This window comes from Psammomys obesus, unplaced genomic scaffold (genome assembly GCF_907164565.1).
Source record: "Psammomys obesus unplaced genomic scaffold, mPsaObe1.curated_primary_1811, whole genome shotgun sequence".
Taxonomy (NCBI): domain Eukaryota; kingdom Metazoa; phylum Chordata; class Mammalia; order Rodentia; family Muridae; genus Psammomys; species Psammomys obesus.
In genome coordinates, this window is record NW_026591598.1 from 17,866,802 (window position 1) to 17,887,966 (window position 21,165).

At 52.7% G+C, this 21,165-nt stretch overlaps 1 protein-coding gene across 1 annotated transcript in view; it reads right to left on the reverse strand.

Annotated features, from left to right (window-relative positions):
• The window catches only part of Igsf21 (immunoglobin superfamily member 21), a 131,306-nt gene extending 130,189 nt beyond the window's left edge, over window positions 1–1,117 (reverse strand). The window contains exon 1 of the mRNA XM_055611016.1: window positions 1,033–1,117. Coding sequence (XP_055466991.1) covers window positions 1,033–1,117 — 85 coding nt within the window. The remainder of the gene's footprint in view (window positions 1–1,032) is intronic.
• Between the last annotated feature and the right edge of the window lie 20,048 nt (window positions 1,118–21,165).

Here is a 21,165-nt window from a genome sequence, read left to right on the forward strand (position 1 = left end):
GGGCAGGAGGAGGAAATAAGCAAGCAGGTGAATAAACAAATCTCCTCCTCACTGGCTTCCCCAGCCTCTAAGGACATTTTTATAATTTGTGTGGGGAAACTGAGGCCCCAAGGCTCAGAGTCACATGGTGACTACCCACCGGCACCTGTCTGACTCGTTCACGCAAACCACCTGCTTTCCAGAACTTTCACATGACCTCCAGGGCAGAGGAGAACCACCATCTCTTCATCTCAGGCCACGTGAGGAGGAAGGGTCAGAGGTACATGTGACAGAGGGCACTCGTGAGCTGTCTCAGCCACCTACTCGGCTCTGTGGTGTCTGAGTCTGGGGTGCTGCTGCGCACGAGGCTGGACTTGGGGTGGCTGCAGGTAGTTGAGAAGAAAGAAGAGACCACTCAGCTGTTTTCGCCGATGGTCAGGCAGGACTGGTCTTCCTTCGCCTGCCACGGTCAGAGGCAAGTTGTCTCAACTGAGAAATACGCTGAGGTGCTTCCTTCTCAGGCCAAGTACCGAGGCTGAGAAGGGAGAGGTGGGTGCTCGGTGGGCTTGTTCTCAGGGACTTCTGGTGCCCAGAGAGGGTGTCTGTGAATTTGGGAAAGCAACAAGCCAGTGGCAGCTTCTCACTTCCACGGGCTGACCACATGGCCCCTAATGAGTCACTGTGAGGGAGGATTCACGCCTCCGTTTCCACCTCTGTCCTATGTGGAGGACTCTTTGCTTCTTATGGTTGGCAAGGGAGAGACAGAAAGATAAAAGGGGAGCAACCCAGGCCTGAGCCTGGTACACAGGGACTTGGTTGCCACAGTGGAGCTGGTTTTCCTTCCTGACCTCCCTGTGTCTCTGTCCTCCTTCTAGTGAGACAGCTTTATGGGTTGTCACTTGAAGACTCCAGGGAGGGCAGATTAGGTATCTTGGATATCCGAAGGGTCCACGGAAGCTGCACTGTCCTCAATGGCTTCCTGCCTAGGGAATCCCAATGGAGGGACTGTGGAGGGGCCTGGCCGGATCCTCCTCCTTCTCCTTCATCCATCACCTTCTCCTGCATCCTCCACCACCTTCTCCTTCATCCTCTTCCTGCATCCACCACCTTCTCCTTCATCCACCATCTTCTCCTGCATCCTTCACTGCATCACCACAGGGATAAACTTGTGAGCCACAGGGAGGCAGCCCCGACTTGGAATAAAACTTAAAATATGGATGATAAGTTATTACAGAATATCTTAAAAGAAAAATAGTTATTACTCAAGAAACACAGACTAAGCTAGGATATAAACTGGTCTTAATAAGTAAAATGAAACAATTTAATGAAAAAAATTACAATTTAAAATAGGCTTCCATTAAATAATAATGCCTCATAAACACAGAAGTCCTTCAGCATATAAGAATTAATTGCTAGGGCTTGGGAGCTGAGGGCAATAGAAAGGGATTTTTTTTTTTTTAATGTTTTTGTCTTTTTTTTCTTCTCCCAAAAAAGCAACTGGCATTGCATGGGATTACCTCATTCTGGCACCAAAGGCTTGAAAATTTGAAGAGTTTGCCTGGTGACAATTCCGCTTCCTTGACCCTGTTATTTTAAGATGTGATCTGAAAGATGTGGTTTGCATCTGCTCCAAATGAGCTCATGTGACCAGAGTTTCCTGGTGACCAAACAAAAATGGGTCTGTTGTACTGATTTGCAGGGTCCCCCTCCCGTGTTTGTGTGTGTGTGTGTGTGCGCACGTGTGCACGAGTATGCAGTGTCTGCATGGACACATGTTTGTACATGTGCATTGTGTGTTTGTGGGTGACTGTGCATGTCCATGCTTGCATGTGCTTACGGAAGCCAAAAGACAGTGTTGGTGTCTTCCTCAATCACTCTCCACCCTCGTTTTTGAGACAGAGTCTCTCCCTAAACCTGGAGCCCTTTGAAACAGTTCAGCTAGACCTCCTCATCAGTCATCTCTAGGGGTTCATCAGCCTGCCTCTGCCCCTCCAGCACTGGGGTTATAGACACACACTGCTGTACCCCACTTTTACATGAGGGCCAAACACAGGCCTTCCTGTTTGTTTGGCAAGTGCCTCACCACCGAGCCCTCCGCCCAGCTCCTATGTTGGACTCTCAACACGAAGTGCCTGGTTTGCTGAGGTCTCTCCCTTCCTCTTTATACAGCAGTTCCTTGAAGCAGAGTAATCCCCAGCCAGGGGTGAGTTCTGACCCGAAGGGAACATTTGGAGATGATTTAAAAGACATCTGGATGGGATCTATTCGGTGACATATCTTAAGAGGGTGCAGGCCAGACCCAGGTAACCAACTGTCACCTGACCCCAAATGTCAGCAGGGCAGAGGCCAAAAACTGAAGGAGGCAGCAGACCCCAGGAAGGTGAGGGTGTGAGTCAGGGGTCCTCCGGCAAAGCCAGAGTCTCCCAAGCTCAGGGCCAGCCATCTGGGCCTGGAAATGTGGACTGCCCACCATAGAGGGTACACTATCCCAGCCCAGCCAAACTTCTCCCAACCCAAGTAGATCAGCCCGCACCTCCTGTCGGGGCACCTGTCCCAGTCTCTGGAATGTGCAGTGATTTGACAAGCTGGGAATGCCGTGACAAATGTCCTCTGCAGTCACCTTTGACAGAGGCGTTCGTTCCACCAAGAAACAGGCCCACTGGGACTCCCTTCTCCAGGAAGCACCACTGCAATCACACTCAGCCTGCTCGGTGGAAGAAGCAATCTGCTCTCCGTATTAATACTTTATTAAGCACACGCAGCCTGCAAGATAAACATCAACCTATTACATTTGTTCCATGACAGAGCACTCGCCTGTCACTGGAGGCGCCTGGGGTCCGAGTTGATTGTCACCGGACTTCATTTTGCTAGAGGCCAAAGTCCAGGTGGCAGGTGTTTCAGAACGGAGGGGCCAGGCCCAGAGAGAGCAGGCTGGGCGGGTAAGCAGGAGACATTTGATTATGTCCTGCAGCATGCTGGCAGCCTGCTCCTAGTGACAGCCTGGGGAATCAGACAAGGACACTTGGGCTGTGTCTTGAGTTGGGGATGAGAATTCAGGGGCAGGGCAGAGCTCCAGCAACCATCCCATGTCCCTTGGAATTCTACGAACAATAAGCCTACCATGTACAAATATTGGGGTGATGGAGGGATCCAGGCTAGCCTGTCCTGTTGATGGTCACAGGATTGGGGTGGGAATGGAAGGATGGGGGGCAGAGAACAGGTCAGTGACTTGTCACTTTCCCGTGTGCCTTGGTCTCTTTATTTAACTGGGCACCAGGCAATGCCACTCATCCTGTGGCAGCGTTCTCATTGTGGTAACTGCTTCTCCTTATAGGGGTAAACTGACAGCAAGATGCATGGGTCCCAAGTGAGGACCACTGCTAGGACAGCCATCGAGACCACCCCAGCTCCAAGAAGTCCACCTCCTCAGTCCCCACAGCTCCCATCTCAATGGGGAAGTCATGTGACCAGCCAACTTATGTTCCTGCCGCCATGCCTTTCCCATCACGACAGACTGTGCCTTTCTGAAACCCTGGGCCCAAATAAAGCCTTCCTTCTTTCCTTCTTTCCTTCTTTCCTTCCTTCCTTCTTTCCTTCCTTCCTACTTTCCTTCCTTCCTCCCTCCCTCCCTCCCTCCCTTCCTTCCTTCCTTCCTTCTTTCTTTCCATCCTTTCTTTTCCTTCCTTCTTCTCTTTCTTCCTCCTTCCTTTCATTGCTGTGTCAGGCGTTTCATTTTTGTTTTTGTTTTTGTTTTTTATCTTACAGCCCGAGATAAGTGACTGTAACAGCAGCCCTGAGTGGGGAGGTTGCTTCTGGATCAAGAAGGTGAAGGTCACTTCTGACATACCTTCCTGGTTCCTTCCCTTCCTACAGATGGAATATCTCTACCATCCCTCACAGAAACCCCACCTTCTCTACAAAAAGCTTCCCTTAGGGAAATGCCCATAGGCCACTTGTCTTTTATAGGAAAGCCCTGCCCTGATCTCTCCCAGGAACCCCAAAAGCCAATGACCTACTCCCTCAAATCATGACACCGCCCTTGACCACGTTCTGTCTCCCTGGGTGGCCGAGTCTGTCCATGAGCACCACACCTGGCTTTTTGTGTGGATTCTGGGAATTGAACTCAGGCCTTTCTGTTTGCAAGGCAAGTCTTTTACTGACCGAGCCATCTCCCCAGCACCTGTAACAACCATTGCGCAGTATGTATCAAATACCCTCGTCACCTGGATATGATGTAAAATATACAGGAAGGTGTGCTCAGGTTACTTGAAAATCCTACACCACTTTGTACAAGGGCGGATCCCTTCCCTGTGAGCAGCTGGGCCATCTGTGGTGTGGGTGCCGGCAGAATTCTCAGCCCCTTTCCCCGGGCCCAGCACCCTCGTGAGGGCCTGTCACACTGTGATTGTTACGCCATGTATCCTAGCCAGGGAATGGTGCTTCCCTCAGTGGGCGGGTCTTGCCACCTCAATCGACAGTAACTGAGGTGATTGCCATGTTCAGAGGTCTGTCTTCCAGAGGGTTCCAGACTCTGTCGGAAGTAACCATTGCGCCCTCCGCTTCAGAGCCTGCAGAGGACAGATGCAGAGCACTGCCTTCCACAGCGCATACATGTGCTCCCGTATACCCACACACGGGCACTTAGGATGCCCGCTTGTGTGCAGGCAGGCACAGCAGGAGGGCGTAGTGGGCCTATGAGACCGCACCAGCCCACTTGCAAGTGGTTAGTGTTCTTCCACTTGGGACACAAGAGGAGGCCAGAGGACTCTCAAAGTCCAAGGACTCCACATCCCCTCTCTGGACATACCTCGAACAGCCAGCAGGGGAGCAGGGACCTCAGGCCAGTACCCACTGAGGACTGACCTCTGCAGTGACCCCAGCTTGTGTGGAAGTGAACTCTCGTTCAGAGCCTGTGAGGAAAGCCCGGTCAGATGACCTAGCCTTGACTTTCACTTTGTGAGACCTGCAGCAGAGGACTGACGGGAGCTCTCCCTGGCTCTGAATCTACAGAGCTGTGGGCTAACAAACGGGGCTCCCTGAAGCTGTTTGGATCAGCTATTTGCTGCAGTGCCATAATGGACTAGTACTCTGTGTTGGTTTAAGGTGGGAGCAGCCTGTTGATGGATCAGTGTGATTGCGCTGCCTCAGTTTCCAAGCCACATTGAACAGCTCTGGGAGAGTCACAGCTTGCACGTCAACCCTCTATTGTATGTGTATATGCATGCATGTATGCATGTATGTATGTGTGTATGCATGTATGTGTGTGCACATGTGTGTACAGGCACGCATACAGGTACACATGCATATGCTTGTGGAGGCCAGAGATCAGCATCGTGTGTCCTCCTCATTCTCTGTTTTGAGACAGAGTCTGTGATAGCTGGTGTCGTCTGTCATTTTGACAGAACTCAGGATCACCTGGAAGACAGACCTCTGAACATGCTTAGGGAGATCTCCTTGATTACTGTTAACTGGGGTGGGAAGACCTGTCCACCATGGGCGGCACCATTCCCTGGCTGGGATCCAGGACTGTGCAAGTGGAGAAGGGGAAACAAGCATCCGTAGGCATTCTTTGCTCTGTTTCTGATTGTGAAAGTGATGTGACCAGATCTCTCAACATGCTGCTGGTGTGAATTCCACAGCATGATGGGCTTTACCCTTACACCTTTCTCCCTTAGGCTGCTTTTGTCAGGGCATCTTATCACAGCATCAGAAGGAGCTAGGATGGGGTCTCTCTCACTGAACCTGACATTCACTGACTAGCTAGCTCCAGGTGTCTGCCTGCCTCCACTTCCCCAGTGCTACGACTGCAGACACACAGGCACAGCATGCTTCATGTAGGTGCTGGGGATCAGAACTCAGTTCCTCAGGCTTTGGCAGCAAGGCCTTTCCTGATGGAGATAGCTCCCCTGCCTCCTGACCCCAGGCTTAGTTCCTGTCTCATTGCTGTGAGGAGACACCATGACCAAAGCCATTTATGAAAGAAAACATTTAATTGGGGGCTTGCTTACAGTTTCAGAGGGTGAGTGCATGATTGTCATGGTGGGGAGCATGGTGGCATGCAGGCTGGAATGACGGTGGACAGTAGCTGAGATCTTAATCTAGCCCGCAAGTAGCATTGGGGGTGAGGGAATGGGCCTGGTGTGAATTTTTGAAAGCGCAAAGTCCATCATCCCAAGCCCACCACCTCCTCCCACAAGGTTACACCTCCTACTCCTCCCTAAACAGTTGCACCAACTGGAAATCAAATATTGAAGTACATGAGCTATGAGGTCCATTATTATTCAGACCATCACACCCTGCTTCTTGCCACTCCCTCCACCCCAGCTAGGTTGGCTTCGTGGCTGTCCTCAAGCATCTCACGCTCAGGTTCACTTCAGGGCCTTTGCAGATACTGTTAACTGACCTTCTCCGAGAGCAGCCTCACCCCAGCTGTGCACGTGGCCCTTCCACTGTGCTTTGCTCGCCCATCAATACCAAGTCCCCACAGAGGCCTTGACAACCAAGCCTGAGAGGCTCACCTGCCTTCCCTCTCCCAGAAATCGCTTTATTCTTTACGATTTCTCTGCCTGACTGTACTTTAAGTTTATCTGTTGTTTATGGCCAATTACGTACACGCTTCAACCCCCAGCTAGAATGTCAGTTGAGAGGGATGAGCCTCATCTTCCTTCACTGCCGAATCTCTGCCCTAGGAGCCGTATCCGGGGACAGCCGGCGGTGGCTCTCGGGGCCTCCAATGAGCCTGTGGTGTGCCTCACGCCGCCTGCACTTATAGCAAATGACAAAGAGACGGAACATTCCCCACATTAAGACAGATCTTCCCCAGCACAGGCTTTCCGAGGAGCCCCTCAGGCAGAATTTAAACCTTTCTCGACAGTCCAGACAGCTGCCACTCATGATTCTTCCTAAGTCTTAGTCTAGGTTATGGTTCAATTAAGACCCTTCCTATGGGGTCACCTTGAGTCCCTGCTGGTGGAGTTCCTGGGTTCCAGGACATATTTTGTCCCCAAGGCAGAGCAGTGATCAGCCATCATGCTGGAGTTGTGCCCCAGTGGACCTTGCTCCATCTCAGCTGCTCCTATGACCTTCTCCTTGCCAGAGAGATAAGTAGAAAGACCCAGATGACAAAAATCCCTCCACACTCAAGGTGCGCTTGCCACGGAGCAGGTCGCTTCTTGAGTGTGGTTCCATCCTCAACGGCTTCTGCCCCCAGTGAGCTCAGCTCCACTGCCAAAAGGGAAAACTCATAGGAACAATTACATAAAAAGCAAAAGTCGCCCTGTGACTCATGGTGCAGAGAAAGACAATGTGAACACATTGGCGTTCTTTTTCCATCTGTCTGTGCCTCCTCTCTCTCTCTCTCTCTCTCTCTCTCTCTCTCTCTCAATCAGGACTTTGCAACTATCACTTGGCCCATGTCTGTTCTCTCTACACAGCGTGGACCCCAAATTGCATCAGCCTAGACCAGAGGCAGCTGGCCAAGTCCTCAGAATGTGGCTCCAGCCTCTGGCCACCTTCAGCAAAACTGAGAAGGTAAGGTTGGCATCTGGAAACAGGGATCTCTGTACCACTGGGAGCTGGTTCTCTACAGCTCAACCGGGAGGTAGAAGGTCATCTCCAGAGACCACAGCCCTGTCCAGGCTCCATACCAGGAAGGGAGATTCCCCTCTTCTGTGAAGCTGAACTAAGCTCAACTTCTCTCTTCAGAACTGGGAGGGACGAGCTGGCCTGCTTCGGGGCCATCCATCAGTCACCCACTGCTCTAGGCCTCCAGTGCCACTCACCCACCCCGTCTCTCCCCCCACCTCTGTATCTCAGCCCCCAATGTATGATCAGAGATGCCAAGCCCACAGTTCCAGTAACAGGAAGTGGGGGCAGCTGGAGGCCACATAAAATACAGATATGCATGCCACATGAGCTCATGGGCAACAAAAATAAATGTAGCCACAATGACAATGAGAGTTGCTGGTAGCTGCTGGCATGGATGCTGGGAGGCCCAGCTGGAGTGTTTCACTAGCATAGGACCTTGGACAAGGGTCTACATTCCGTGGCTCAGTTTCCCCATCGCCCAGTGCTGTCAGACACATTCTCCCTGGTGTTGAGACGAGTCGATTACAGAGCACAGATGAAGGAAATGGGCTCATTGCAGTGCTCAGCAAACTGTATCCAGCATCAAGTCTTGGCATCACTTGCGGTAGGGCCCACCAGCACCCTGGAATGACTTTCGTATCTTCAAATGCTTAGATATTCGGTGGTTATATTAGCGCCTGCATGGGCTCTCTTGCTTTGCTTCCTGGCATACAAATCCTAAGGTGTCTGCCATCTGGTTCTTTACAGGAGACATTTCCTGACCTCAGGCTCAGAAGCTGTTAAATGCTGGAGGCTGGGTTCTGACCCCTCCCATCTGTCCCCTTCCAGACAGCCTCTGTCACGCTAGTTCTGAGCTGATACTCTGGCTCAGAACTTAATGTCCTCCCAGAGGCTCCTGTAGTTGCCAGAAGGTGTCATTGTTCAAAATGGTTGAGCCTTTTAGCGGCAGGGCCTAGCAGAAGGAATTCAGGCCACATGAAAGAGATACTGGAACCCCATCTCTGTGATGCAAGCAGTTTTCTTCTAATGCGTGCTTCCACCGTGGAATCACGTCTCTCTCACCACAGACAGACCTCTGAAACCATGAGCCGAAATAGACCTTTGATCTTTTCAGGCTGTTTAGCTCAGGTATTTCATCACAGCCACAGAAAGTGGACTCATACGGCACCAATGCCTTCAATTGTGATTATTCCTTCAACTGTCTCCATGGAGTTCCCACTGAGGAGACTGTCCTGCTTGGTGCTAGAGACTCCTACAATATACTCTCACACCAAGTTTCTTGGCAGGAAGATCTGGCGGTCTGCATTAAGGGTAGAGTGCTGAGAAAACTCCCCCAACATCCATAGTCTGATGTCTCTGGACAAAGTGTGTGTACCTTCCAAAGGACTCAGGGCTCTCAGATCCCACTGCCACCAAACTGCCAGCCACATCCTGGCCTTCCAGCTTCCCTGAAGCTCTGCAGAACTTCAAAGGGTGCTCCCAGCTCAAAGCCTAGACAACCATGGGGCCAGAAGGCCAGGCCCAGGGCACCTCTCTTGTAATTATCAGTACTGGAAAGCAAATGCTGCAGTCAACCTGTGGTCCTGTTTTGGTGTTTAAACATCTTCCCTGACATACAGGGACATCCTAAATAGACCCTGAGTGAGGGATGTGAAGAGCCTCCTGGGTGTTGAGGGTGTTCAAACAGTGACAAAGAGGAACCCAAGAGGCCAGGTTCCCAGCTCTGTCTCAGCCTGATCCTCTGCAAGGCTCATCATGTTGGGCGTACAATTCTGTCCAGCTCATTGACTCTGAGTACACGGGACTGTAATAGGCTTATGGAAATATGGGTGTTTACAGCTTCCTGCTCATCATGGGAAAATTGACATTAGGAAAGTACATGATAGTGATCTTATGTACTCTGCCACATGTAAACAGAGTTTAAGTGAGTCTGGCGGGAGGCTGTGGGAGGGATGACTGGAGGCCCAGATGCAATTGTGCAGGGGCTCTGGGCTCTTCTGCACCAAACAAGCTTCTCTGTGGGAGTGGGGGATGGCGCAGGTGACGAGCTAAATGCTGAGCTCTTTGTCAATGGTGATTGCCCACTTACCAGGCCTGAGAAGAGATGGCTGGACCCTTATGACCTAAACTCTGGGTTTCCAGCGTTGGGTATGGGAAACACTTGGTCTTGGAGGTCAAAGTTAAAGGGAGGATGCTGGTAAGAAGAAGCGATCTCCACCCCTGGAGCTCTTGTCTCCTAGGGCAAAGGGGACAAGGTGAGGGGTACCAATCCCTTCCCTGTGTCTCTGAGGAGAAGTTGGCTCCTGGGTCTCCCAGGCCCTCATCTGATGTCCGCCACTATGAGAGGAAGGGGTAAGGGATGAGGGCAAGCGAATGGATGTGGCTGTTGTCACCCAGCTCATCTGAAGACCCTTGGGGTGGATTTCCAGTTGGAGGAGGAGTTCTGTTTGCAGTCCCAGCGGCAGCCACTCCCCTCTGTGACAAAATCTTCCCAAGAACTCAAGTCATGGAATGTATTTGCTGCAGGATGAGCACTCTAAGCCTAGATCTGCAACCTTCACTTGGCTCATCACCTCCCTCCCTCATGTCCAGTCTTCCACGAGTGGGTCCTCAGCACCCGCATTCAGTGACTGGCCAGCCCCTTCTTCCATGCCTCGCCAGCATGCTTCCTTCGTCCCTAGCCTCTGCTTTACCCTTCAAGGCTCAGCTCTGCTGGTCCCTCGAGAGCTCTCCAGTTCTCCCTCAGTGTGGAAGAGACACTGTATCTTGGCTTCTGTAAACGCTTTTCTCTCGCACGCAGCCTGACAAGTTCGGTAAACACCATTATCTGTTTACATACCGCTCTGGCACAGAGTGGGATGGGGCAGGGGACCTAAAAGGGGATGCCAGGGCTCTTTAGGGAAGAGATAAGGAATGTGACAGTTCCTGCAGGGACTCTTCAGAGACTGGCTCCTGTCGAGGGCCGCAAGAGTCCCAGGCAGGTGGATTGGAGGATGACATTGCAGGACAAACTGTGTCCCTCAAAAAAATAAATGCCAAATCTCTCAACATGGCCTCAACTAGAAATAAGCTCTTTGTAGCTATCACCAAGCTACAGTGAGTGAGGCTGGGCCCTAATCAGTCAGACTGACCTTATGAAGAAAGGGGCACTTGGATGTGGAAGCACAGACCAAAGGAGGTGACTGGGGCCAGATAGCCACAGGCTGTGAGACACCAAAGACTGCCACGGATGTCAAAACGAAGAGGCAAGGAAGGCTCTTTACTCACAGGAACCCACCTTGAATTTTGACCTCCAGCTTCAGATCTGGGAGGGTGAGCATCGGTGGTTCAAGCCACCTTTGGAAGGCAGAGTGGAAGGAAGAAGCAGCTGGGAGCACCCACGCACTATCCTTCCACTAACTCCCTGCCCCATGGTTTCTCTGAAGCTCCTTTGTTCTCAAGGCAGCTGGACTTGTTACATGTTTTATAAATGAAGACACTAAGACCCAGAGAAGGGATATAACCATTGCACATGAAGAGGTGGAGGTGAGGTGCAAACTCAGAACCCAAGCAAGCCTCCTCACCACCCTGCAAGGGGTTCCTTGGGTGTGTTTGAGACAATACGATTGTCTAGAGATGGAGTCTGGAGGACAACAGGCACAGCTTCCCCAGTGCCAGTTCTGTACCCCGAAGCTGTAGGACTTTATCTGGCAATGCAGTGGCCCGAGAACCGGACACCATGCAGCACTGGAAGTGACTGGTCACAGCAAGAATGGTTCCAGCAGAGACTACCCTGTGTGGCGCATACAATAGAGACAACTGAATGGAGTCCAAGCTGCTGCTGTGACTGAGAAGATGATGCAGAGGGAAGAGGATAGGGGCACACATTGGGTCTCCAGAGGCCCTACTGGTCTCTCTTTATAGAGCTGTGGACAGGGGTGCTAGGCATGAGTTAGTTTTAAAGAGCTTAGTTTTGGGAGTGTCTGGTTCTTCTGGTTCATGCCTCTCCCTCGCCTCCTTGGAGACACTGGATCTCAATCGAACGCCTGAAGGGAAGAGGAACCGGTAGATAGGAAGTAAGCGGAAGCCGTGGGGAGCCCCAGTATGCCACACAGCACCATACTGGCCCCTTCACACGTGTAAGACCCTTCACGTGTGTAAGAATGTAATGTGAGAATCCAGCTCTTCCCCTCTCACAGACACCGACAGGCACCTACTGAGTCACCATCTGTGTGTCCCCAGATCACAGACTCTCAGGAGCCAGGACCTCTCACTTGGCAGGTGAGTTTACATTCAAGAGGGTATTGGTGGCCACACACCCTGTTCTTTCCCTGTACTCCTTCCCTGCCTCCTGTCTAGGAATCAGGGGGCCTGGGCTTCAGGTTTGTGGCGAAAACCTCCCTATCCTCAGAAAGACATAAGAACAGACTTCACTTCTGCCATGTGAGCCCCAACTACTCTCTTCAGAGCCCCTTTCATGCACTTGTCTGTCTGTCTGTCCAAAATGTAATAACTTTTAATAAACTCCTTACTCTCCAGCCATCTGCCTCAGTGTTCCCTTGAGCCCACATCTGAGACCTTTCACTCCCTAGCATGAAAGGTCATCCCTGCTTTCCGTGATTTCCCAGCCAGGGTGGGCTGTTGGCTCTGCCCCAGTGGGAGGGGGCCACTGCTGGCAGGCCCTGGGCAGCATCACCAGCTTCCTAGAAGAGGTGGGGTTTTAAGGTCCGGTCTATAGCTAAGGCACACGAAGGATGGTGACTATTCCCTGGCAGCACTCAGCCTGGCCACAGTCCCAGCCATCTAAGTTCTGGATATGGCAGCCATTCCCTTCCGTGGGACACTTTCTGGCCCGTGGTGACCCCTGGAGCAGGAAGTGCTCATCATCAGGGGAAGCAGACATCTGGGCCTGTCTGCCTGAATTTCTCTTCCATGAATCTTTCTTGTTAATTTCCACATGATCGTACAACCTCAGAGACACTTGAAGGCCAAACGCTAAGTATCTTTTTGCAAAGAGCTAGAAAACTCTATGAGGGGTAAACTCCCTACTATATGCCAAGTGCTCGAAGGGCTGCAGGTTCTTAGCCCCTCCCTCTGTATAGGTGGGGAAATCAAGGCATGGTAAGATTAGGAGACAGACCATGTAGCCCCAGCTAAGATGAGGTCACTTTGAGGACATTCCATACCAGATACTGAGTCACAAGGTCTGTTCTGAGTCACAGACCTTCTTGGTTATTTCTCCAGGTGACAGGGGAGGAAACTGAGGCTGAGTGGCTAAGACACCTGCCCAAGGTCACACAGCCACTGAGTGTCAGAGCTGGGATTTGAAGCCATGAAAGCCACCAGGGTCTGACTTGGGTACCCTGTGCCCAAGGTCCAACTATGTTTTCAGATGCTGATTTCAGGGCCTTGAGATCTGGTTACTGCCCTGCCATGGGCATTGGTGTTAATGTTGAACTATCTCCTATACCCACGTGATGTAAGGAATGTTCCTCAGTTATCTCTGGTTGGCTGATTTAAAGGTCTCCACCTGGGCAGGGCAGAAATGAGGTAGGAGTGACTAAGGGTTGAGAGTTTGGGGAACAGAATGATGCTAGAAAGGAGACAGGTATGGGAGGAGGAGGAAGGAAAAGGCCATCATGAGTTATCGCAGAGGGAAGCACATGGCCCAATCGGTGTGGATGAGGGAAGCAGCCCAGATGAGAAAACAAGCACGTATTTATGGAATTATGGATGGGAAATTATTAGAGCAATTGGCCTGGGATGGGGGCTGGAAGGCAAAGGTAGTTTAGAGGGTTAATATCTGCCCTGCCACAAAGAAGATGAGGCTATTCTAAAATCTATCAAGTGTCTATGTCTTTTATTGATTATAATAGTGGGTTAGGTAATGCCGCCATAATATTATAGGGCTAATAATAAACAGTAGTAGGCCATACTTTAAATTTATCTACAACACTATGACCCTCAGCCCACCCTTCCTCGATCTGTCTGTGGTTGGTGGGGATGATCCTGCTACCCGGTGGGCACTAAGAAAAGCAGTTATCAGAACATCTGGTCTGTGAGTGGCTTAACCAGAAACGAAATCTGAGAGCCTCGAAGGCCCGCCTGCTGCCACACAGCGTGGGCAGGCAGAAGACGCCCAGAGGCCTGCCTACCCACGGCGGGAGTCACTGTGATGTACATGTGTGTGGTGGAGAGGCGGGAGAGAAAGAGAAGAGGGAGGGTTTGAGCATTGTGAAGAGAGGCAGGACAGGAGAGCCTGATGTGAGCGGCCTGCCCTGCCACCCGAGGCTGTGGTGAAGGCCTGGTTCGTGCTGCTGCTGAGGGATGTGTCTGGGTCCATGGCCTTGCAGCTTCTGGGGCCTGTGTCCATGTCCATGGCTTATATTACCACCAGAGACCATGTTTATGTCCCTGCTCTCCAGTGCTGCATGGCCAAGACTATGTTGACGTCCAAGGGCTGTGCAGAGCTGGCCCTGCCCCTCACTGGCTGTGGCACTCTCGAGAGCTGGTTTGTCATTGGTTTAGCCCTGGCTGGCTGCAGCACTCAGGAGAGTAGGTTCTGTACCTTGACTGGGCAGTAGAGCTGGCCCTGGTGATGGCAGGGACATAGGTGGGCTGGCCCTGAGGGTGTGAGTGCAGGAGAGAGCTAGCCCTGCCACACTTGTCTGCCAAGCAAGTCCATCCCCACCCTCCTTGCCCCTCTACCTGTAGCAGGCAGGAGAGCGGCCCTCGCTCCTAGCCTGGACAGCACAGTAGAGCTGACCCTGGTGGCTGGAGTGGGGGTGATTATGGGAGGGCTGGCCCCACCACTCATCTGCCATGCAATGGCATGGTTGAGAAAGAGATTCCCTCCCCCCTGCCCCTTGCCACCTGTGGCAGGCGTGAGAGCTGGCCCCAAGGTCATGAGGAACTGTAGCGTTGGGAGAGCAGACCCCTGCACCTCACCTGGGCAGCACGGTAGAGCTGGCTGTGGTGTGTGGGTGAGGGTGAACCATCTCTGAGGGCAGGAGAGCAGGAAAGCTGCCCCTGCCCCTTGCTGGCTGTGACATTGGGTGAGCTAGCCTGGGCAGTGCTGGAGAGCCGGCCCTGGTGGTATAGATGCAGGAGAGCTGGCGGACTGACCAACTCAGCTACCACCCAGGCCCAGCTCCAGGGCTCTGAGTCGGCCCACCCCAACATCTACCCCATCTGTGAACTGCCAGGGTATGCGAAAACGTTAGTCCTGCAGATCCAAAGCTGCACCATCTTCATGACACAGGGCAACAGCAGGGTATCGGAGAGGCATCCCAGTGAGGATCCGATATTGATGGTGTAGCAGAAGCCAGAGGCCTGGAACCAGACCCATGACTCATTGAGGTGAACACTTGCAAGTAAAGATGTGGACGAAAGGGTAGACTGTGGGATGCACCGTGACACACTATAGCTTCCCTGACAAGACTTCTTATTTGGAGGGAAGGGGGGCTTTTTTGCGAGGATGCACGGGAATGAGAGATAAGTGGGATTGGGGTGCATGATGTGAAATTCATAAAGAATCAATTAAGTTTTTTTTCAATGAGAGATGCTAATCCAGGGAGCGCCCCAAGTCCAGAGATATGCAGGGATACATCTAAGATCACACAGCTTGCCGTGGGCTGGTGGAAAACTGAACTTGAGGTCAGCCTTCCTCATGGGCATACATGAAGGGCCCAGAGTCCACCCAGCTCACTAGCATCTCCCCGTCCAGCTCCAGACTCCATGTCCTACAGGAGCTGGCACAGTTGGCTTGCCCGCCCATGACCTTGGGAAGGGACGAGAGTGGTTTTAGCAATCTAAAACCATCCTCGCCTGGAGACGCCTGACGGTTGAACGATTTGTATGCTCTGAGCATGTCACCTCCTTTCAAGAGACAGAGAGGCTGCCTGAAAAGTCATTTTTCAGCATTTGACACGAAGTCTCTTTCTCTCTCTGGCGAAGCCAGATAACTATCAGCAGCTGGGCCGATTAGAAAAATATATATATACCAGGTACCGGGAAGCCAGGGAAATCATGGAAGCCAGTTTGCCCTTCCACCTTCCCTCCTGCTGACGGGCAGCCACAGGACAGCTCAGCTCTGCCGGTCTAGGATGTCCAACTTCCTGGGGACATCTGGGGGTGGAGGCACCAGTCTGGGAACAGGGGCTGTTAGAAAGTGTCCCTGCTGTCATGCTGCGTGACCTGGGACAGTCACTTCCTCTCTGGGCCTCAGTCTCTACACATGTCAAGTGGACATCTTCTGGAACTGTCATTGGTTTAGCTGAGGCCATGGGGTGGATACACAGATTCTGGCAATGGAGAACTCCCTGCCCATGCCCTCAGATTGGCTCTGGAAACCTGGAGGACGCCCCCAGAAAGCCAGGGTCCCCACTGTTGAGCTGTGGCTTTGAGGACAGACCCCGAGCTTTCCTACAGACCACTAAGCTCTGGTTTATGCATTGTACCCAAAGACCTTGCAGAACCACCTGGCAGGAACTCGAGGGCAGGCACTCAGCCTTTCCTCCCAGCCTCGAAGCTAGGGGAGTCCTAGGAGGCAGGACTGAACACAGTTCCAAGGACCTAGTGACACTGTGCCCTCTCCAGTCTCCACACCTGCCAGCATCTTTCTTGCTGTTTATGGACAGCTTCCTGTCTGGGCCTCCCTACTTGCAGCCTTGCTCTGCTTAAGTACCTTAAGTAACTGATTAAGTACCCTCAGGCCCCTGCTTTAGACACACACCCCTCACCCCACCCCTGTGTTAGCCTCAAGAATAAAACCCATCCATCTCACCCAGACTTCACCTTCTCCCCTGCCTACCTGTCTCTGCCACATCTTCAACCCAGGTGCCTTTGGCTCCCAGGTTCTAAACTCTGGCTTTTGCCGCAGGGCTCAGCACCTGCTGCTCGCTTCTGCAGGGGTGACCTTCCCTCTCCTCCCCCTCAGCTGCCAACTCATCAGCACGCTGGCTGCCACCTCTCCCAGAAAACCTTCTTGGCCTCCCTCCTTCCTCCACTAGGTCGGGACCCAGCTCTTCGCTGAGCTCTGTGGACCCCTGAACTCAGTCTGCCACCCCAGGATTGGAATCTCCGGCTACCAGGTCCCAACCACCCAGGTGCCTCTCATTTCAACTTGGTTTCAGTTTTCTGGGGTGTCACACTGAAAGCTCTCTGCAGATCGAGGGAATTGAGAGCACGCCCACTAATGCCACAGCCAGCATCGGGCACCAGCCTGGAGAAAGTCAAGAGTAGGGAAGCCGGGTGAACTGGAGGCTTGTTCAGAAGGCGGAAGAAGGGAAGAGGATAAACACGCCAGAGAGACACAGGCATCAAGGGCCCAGAGGGTGCAGGTATCCAATAAGGTGCAGACTAAGAGTGAGGCTCAGAAGGTTCTAGAATGTAGAGGAAAAGCAGAAAAGGACTCTGGCTCAACAGCCTGCCTGGCTTTTCTAACTTCACTTCAGCTGACCTGCCTCAGCAAGCTCCATCCATCTGTATGTTCCCACCTCTTTACTGAGCTTTCCTGCCCCACTGAGTTCAGCCATCGCCTCCTCCCTTCCTACCCTGTCTTTCTTCAATTTGTCCAAGAATATGAATGTGGAGGGCTCCATTCTCTCTGGGACACCCCGCCTGCTCTTGCCGCAGGGTGAAAATGCTATAGCGACCACACCCTTTCCACCCTGGCACCTAGGGCCATGCTTCCCACTCCCAGATGCTCAAGTGAGATATGCAAAGAACGAATGGAGGCAGTGTGCTGTACGCTGCTGCATTTTTCCAGAGAGGCTCACGCTGCTTCCCACCCAGCTCTCACCGGAGAGAGACTACCCAGACATAAACCAAAATGGAAGTGGGTAGCCAGAGGGCCCCGGCCACACCTCCATTGCCACACCTCTGCATTTTTATCTCCACTGCAATGTGCTTCCAGCAGGCCTGAGCTTCACCGGGGCTGGGAGCCCAGCGGTGAGCCCTGAGGAGGCTGTTTGCCCTCTATGATTGCAGAGCAGCCGGTAGACCAGGCTCCCAAAGACACTAGGTGGGGACGAAGATGATGGCAGTTCTCAGGGCTCATGAACACAGGAGCTCATCAAAGGTGCCGTTCAGCTCCGTTCGGCTTTCTTCCCACCTTCCACATGAGGAAACTGAGGCCCAGGAAGAGCTAAAGTGAGGTGTCTAGGCAGAACCAGATGCAGACTGAAGTTGGGCTCAGAGGCACACTCCTGTCCACTGCGCCAGGCTAGAACCGTTGTGTCCTGTGGTAGCTCAACCTGGCCTTTCCCTCCATGGCGCAGAGGCACGGGTCAGGTCACTGGAGGCCCAGCTGAGCCAGAAATGGCAGAGCTGGTCTCATCTAGGCTTGCTGGTCCTGAGCAAGAGCTGGGTGTGGCCAATCTTTTCTGCCATCCGAAGTCAGGCAGGGGTCAGGATAGGAGCCTTTGCCAGGCCTAAGGAAGCAGGGAGGTGGAAGCTGCTTGCTGGGCTCTCAGGAAAGGCAAGTGCCACCTGCTGTGTCAGGAAAGTGTAGGGCCACACCTTCCAGGAGGGTCTGTCATTGCCCTGCCCTCCCCCCATCAGCTGCTGGAGCCAGAGTCACCTCCTGTCCCCGGAACAGATGCCAGGGTTGCCAACAGATCTGAGCCTACGCTCACGAGACCGACAAGAGGGAGCCCCGGACAGATGCCAAGTTCAAAGGGAATCACAGGAAAGCAGTGACAGTCAGAGGCTCAGCACAAAAGGGCCCAGAGTGACAGGAGAAAAACAGGGCCAGATGGGCCCGGCCTCCCCCTGTCAGCAAGGCAGCCTCAGATCAGCTCGGCTTGGGGCGTCTGCTCTTGTGCCCCTGGCAAGGTCCACACTGGGGCCCTACCCTGCAGTCCTGCAGATGCTGTCCCCTCCTCCCGGCAGACACGCTGACTGCTTCAGCCCACCTTCCCCAGGGTCTGCAGCAAACCACAGCTGAAGCTGCAGTCTGCTTGTACTGTCTCCCCTCGTGCTGTCATTCCTGTGGGCATAGCACCCCAGACTGTATGGCAGTTTTTACACACACTGTCTCCAGAGTTTCTTATGATAACCTCGTGCCATCCTTCCAACTGGACACATGTGGTTCAGAGAGGAGAGGTGGTCTGCCAGGGGTCACATAGCTCAAAAGCATGACAGACAGGAGTGGGGGTTCTGGAAACTTCAGACCAGTGTGCTGGCCTCTTAAATGGCCTGGTACACAGTAACTGCTTACTAAGGAATGGGAGAAAGTAGCAGGCTGATGGTGTAGGAACTGCTTTAATTTTTCTTCCAGAAAGTCCTACCGCTGAGTTCCTGGAGACCGTCAGCCCCTATCCCCAGCTGCACTCCCTCTGCAGGGAGTAGAAGGAGGTAGGGGTGCTATACACTCTAACACTGACCACTCCAATATGGCGTCAGGCCTGGTCCCAGTTTCCCCAGCTTCCTCGGTGGACTTTCTGAAATCCACCCAGGGTCCCCCACTCTCTCCCCAGCCACAGACATGATCAAAAGCACAAGGCTCCTCTGGGAGCACCCTGGCTCCTTCTGGGAGATAGCATGATAGCAGCCATGTTTTACAAGCTTAAATCCAAGATAAGGCCAACCAGCTGCCTGGCTCTGGAGAGATAAGCCGGTGCCCACCGCCCCCTCCCAGGGTTTCTCCAAGCACCCACACCAGGGAGAACATGGGGTGAGAGCTAAGGCCTGATGAGCAGCCCCCATGGCCAGCACTGTTGCAGACAACACCACGGCAACTGCAAGAGTGAGGCTTGCGGGCCCCTCTGCAATCAGAGGAGGGAGAAATGGTGGCTCAGGCTCAGTAGTGTGCCAGGGATTTCAGGAATGTTCAGGAACACACGGTGTGCCCAGAATGGTGCTAAGCACCCACACATACACACAGACTGCCCTTTTTATACACACATAAGTGTACACACATAGCTCACCTGCCTCCAAAAGGCCTGGGACAGGCGCACTAATGGCCTCACTTTACAGTAGTACACTAAAGATGGCAGAGTGGGAGGACACAGGCCAGTGGGTATCTGTTCTGGGCAGAGCTCTCTGCAAACAGACTGTGAGCAGAGGTAGAGCTGAGTGAGGGGTATTCTCGGGGTCTCCTGGGAGATCAGCTGTGAGTGGCTGTGGAGAGGGAGCAGAGGGGACAGGGTAGGGGGAAGAGCAGAGGGGGCAAGGGTAGTCCCAGGGTGCTATGGAAGAGAGATGAGCCTGCAGATCTACACAGTGTCTTGAATGGACAATTACTGGGCCATGGTCAGTGGGCAGCTGTGGGTAGCCCCGAGACAGTGACCTGTTCTGAATAGGGCTGAGGGTGGCAGGCACGCTGCCCACTGCACCACCCAGCTCACATGATTTAGGTGTTAAACTGGAGCCTGGGCATGCTAAGCTGTAGCTTTGAGCCAACTGTTAGTATCTAAATTTAGATTTTTGCTTCAGAGAGGGGTGGGAAGGGAGGAGAGGGAGAGTGGAGCTGAGACAGTGAGAACCAGACCAGAAGCCACCGTGGCTTGCTGGCCCAGCTAGGCAGGTACCCCCCTGTGTGGCCCTGAGCTTGAGCTCCCATATTAAACTAGGCTGAGCCCAACAGGACCTCCACATGGCTCTTGTGGGGACTCATCAGTTGGGTGGGACATAGGGAGCTAGGGCATCTTTGTCGCCTCACCACCATGTTACCCAGCAAGAGGACGGTATTTGAATTATCTTGCCAGTCTCCTCCCCTCATGCTGACAACTTCCAAGAAGTCCCTAAATGCCACTGTTACCAAGTTCCTTCACTTTCTCCCCCCCCCATGGATTTCTTTTCCTTTGCCAGGCCATGGTGAAGTCCCAGCAAGCGCCTGTGCCCTCTCTGCAGTGATCGGATCGAAGGCCGTATTTCACCAGCTTGCACCAACCCGAAAGCCATACTTCACCCGTGGTCCAACAGTAAACTGTATTTCCAAGGTGGAGATGGAAATTCATGGTTATAGCTCACGGCTCGAGATCTAATCGTCGGGCAATATTTCACAGGTGGGCTCTCATCCCAGAGGTGTCTTTTACGGCTGGCAGATCAGAGTTGGCTCCACGCGACTTCCTCTCCTCTTCTAGTTTTTCGAATGTGCTTCTACGTGTGGAAGAAAAAAAGTAAGACTCTACAAACAACTCACAGCTCTGCAACCAGGGAGGTGGCTGTCAGTCAGAGGTGGTGTCTTTGTTCAGTGGTGTCTTGCCATCTCCTCTGTCCAACAGGCTGCTTGGAACATTTGGGGGAGGCAGGGCTGTATTCCAATCTCAACTGCTATCCAAGCTCGACATGATTTTCCCCCCATTGGCTTTACTTTTAAAAAGATTATTTGTGTGTGTGTGTGCATGTGTCTACACACGTGTGCAGGTGTCGGGGGGAGGCCAGAGGCGGCACCAGATCCCGTGGAGATGGAGTTAAAGGGGGTGCCCTCCCCTCACCTCCATTTGTTCTCTTTCATCTGGTCATTTGCTCAATCAGTAAATGTCTCTCCTGTTTCCTTAGTGCCAAGAACTGGGCTTGGAACCAGCAATCCAGAATGTTCTGCCTGCTATCAAATGGATGTGTCACCACAGAATTTGTGCATCAAAGTCCTAACCCCCAGCATGAGGGAATTTG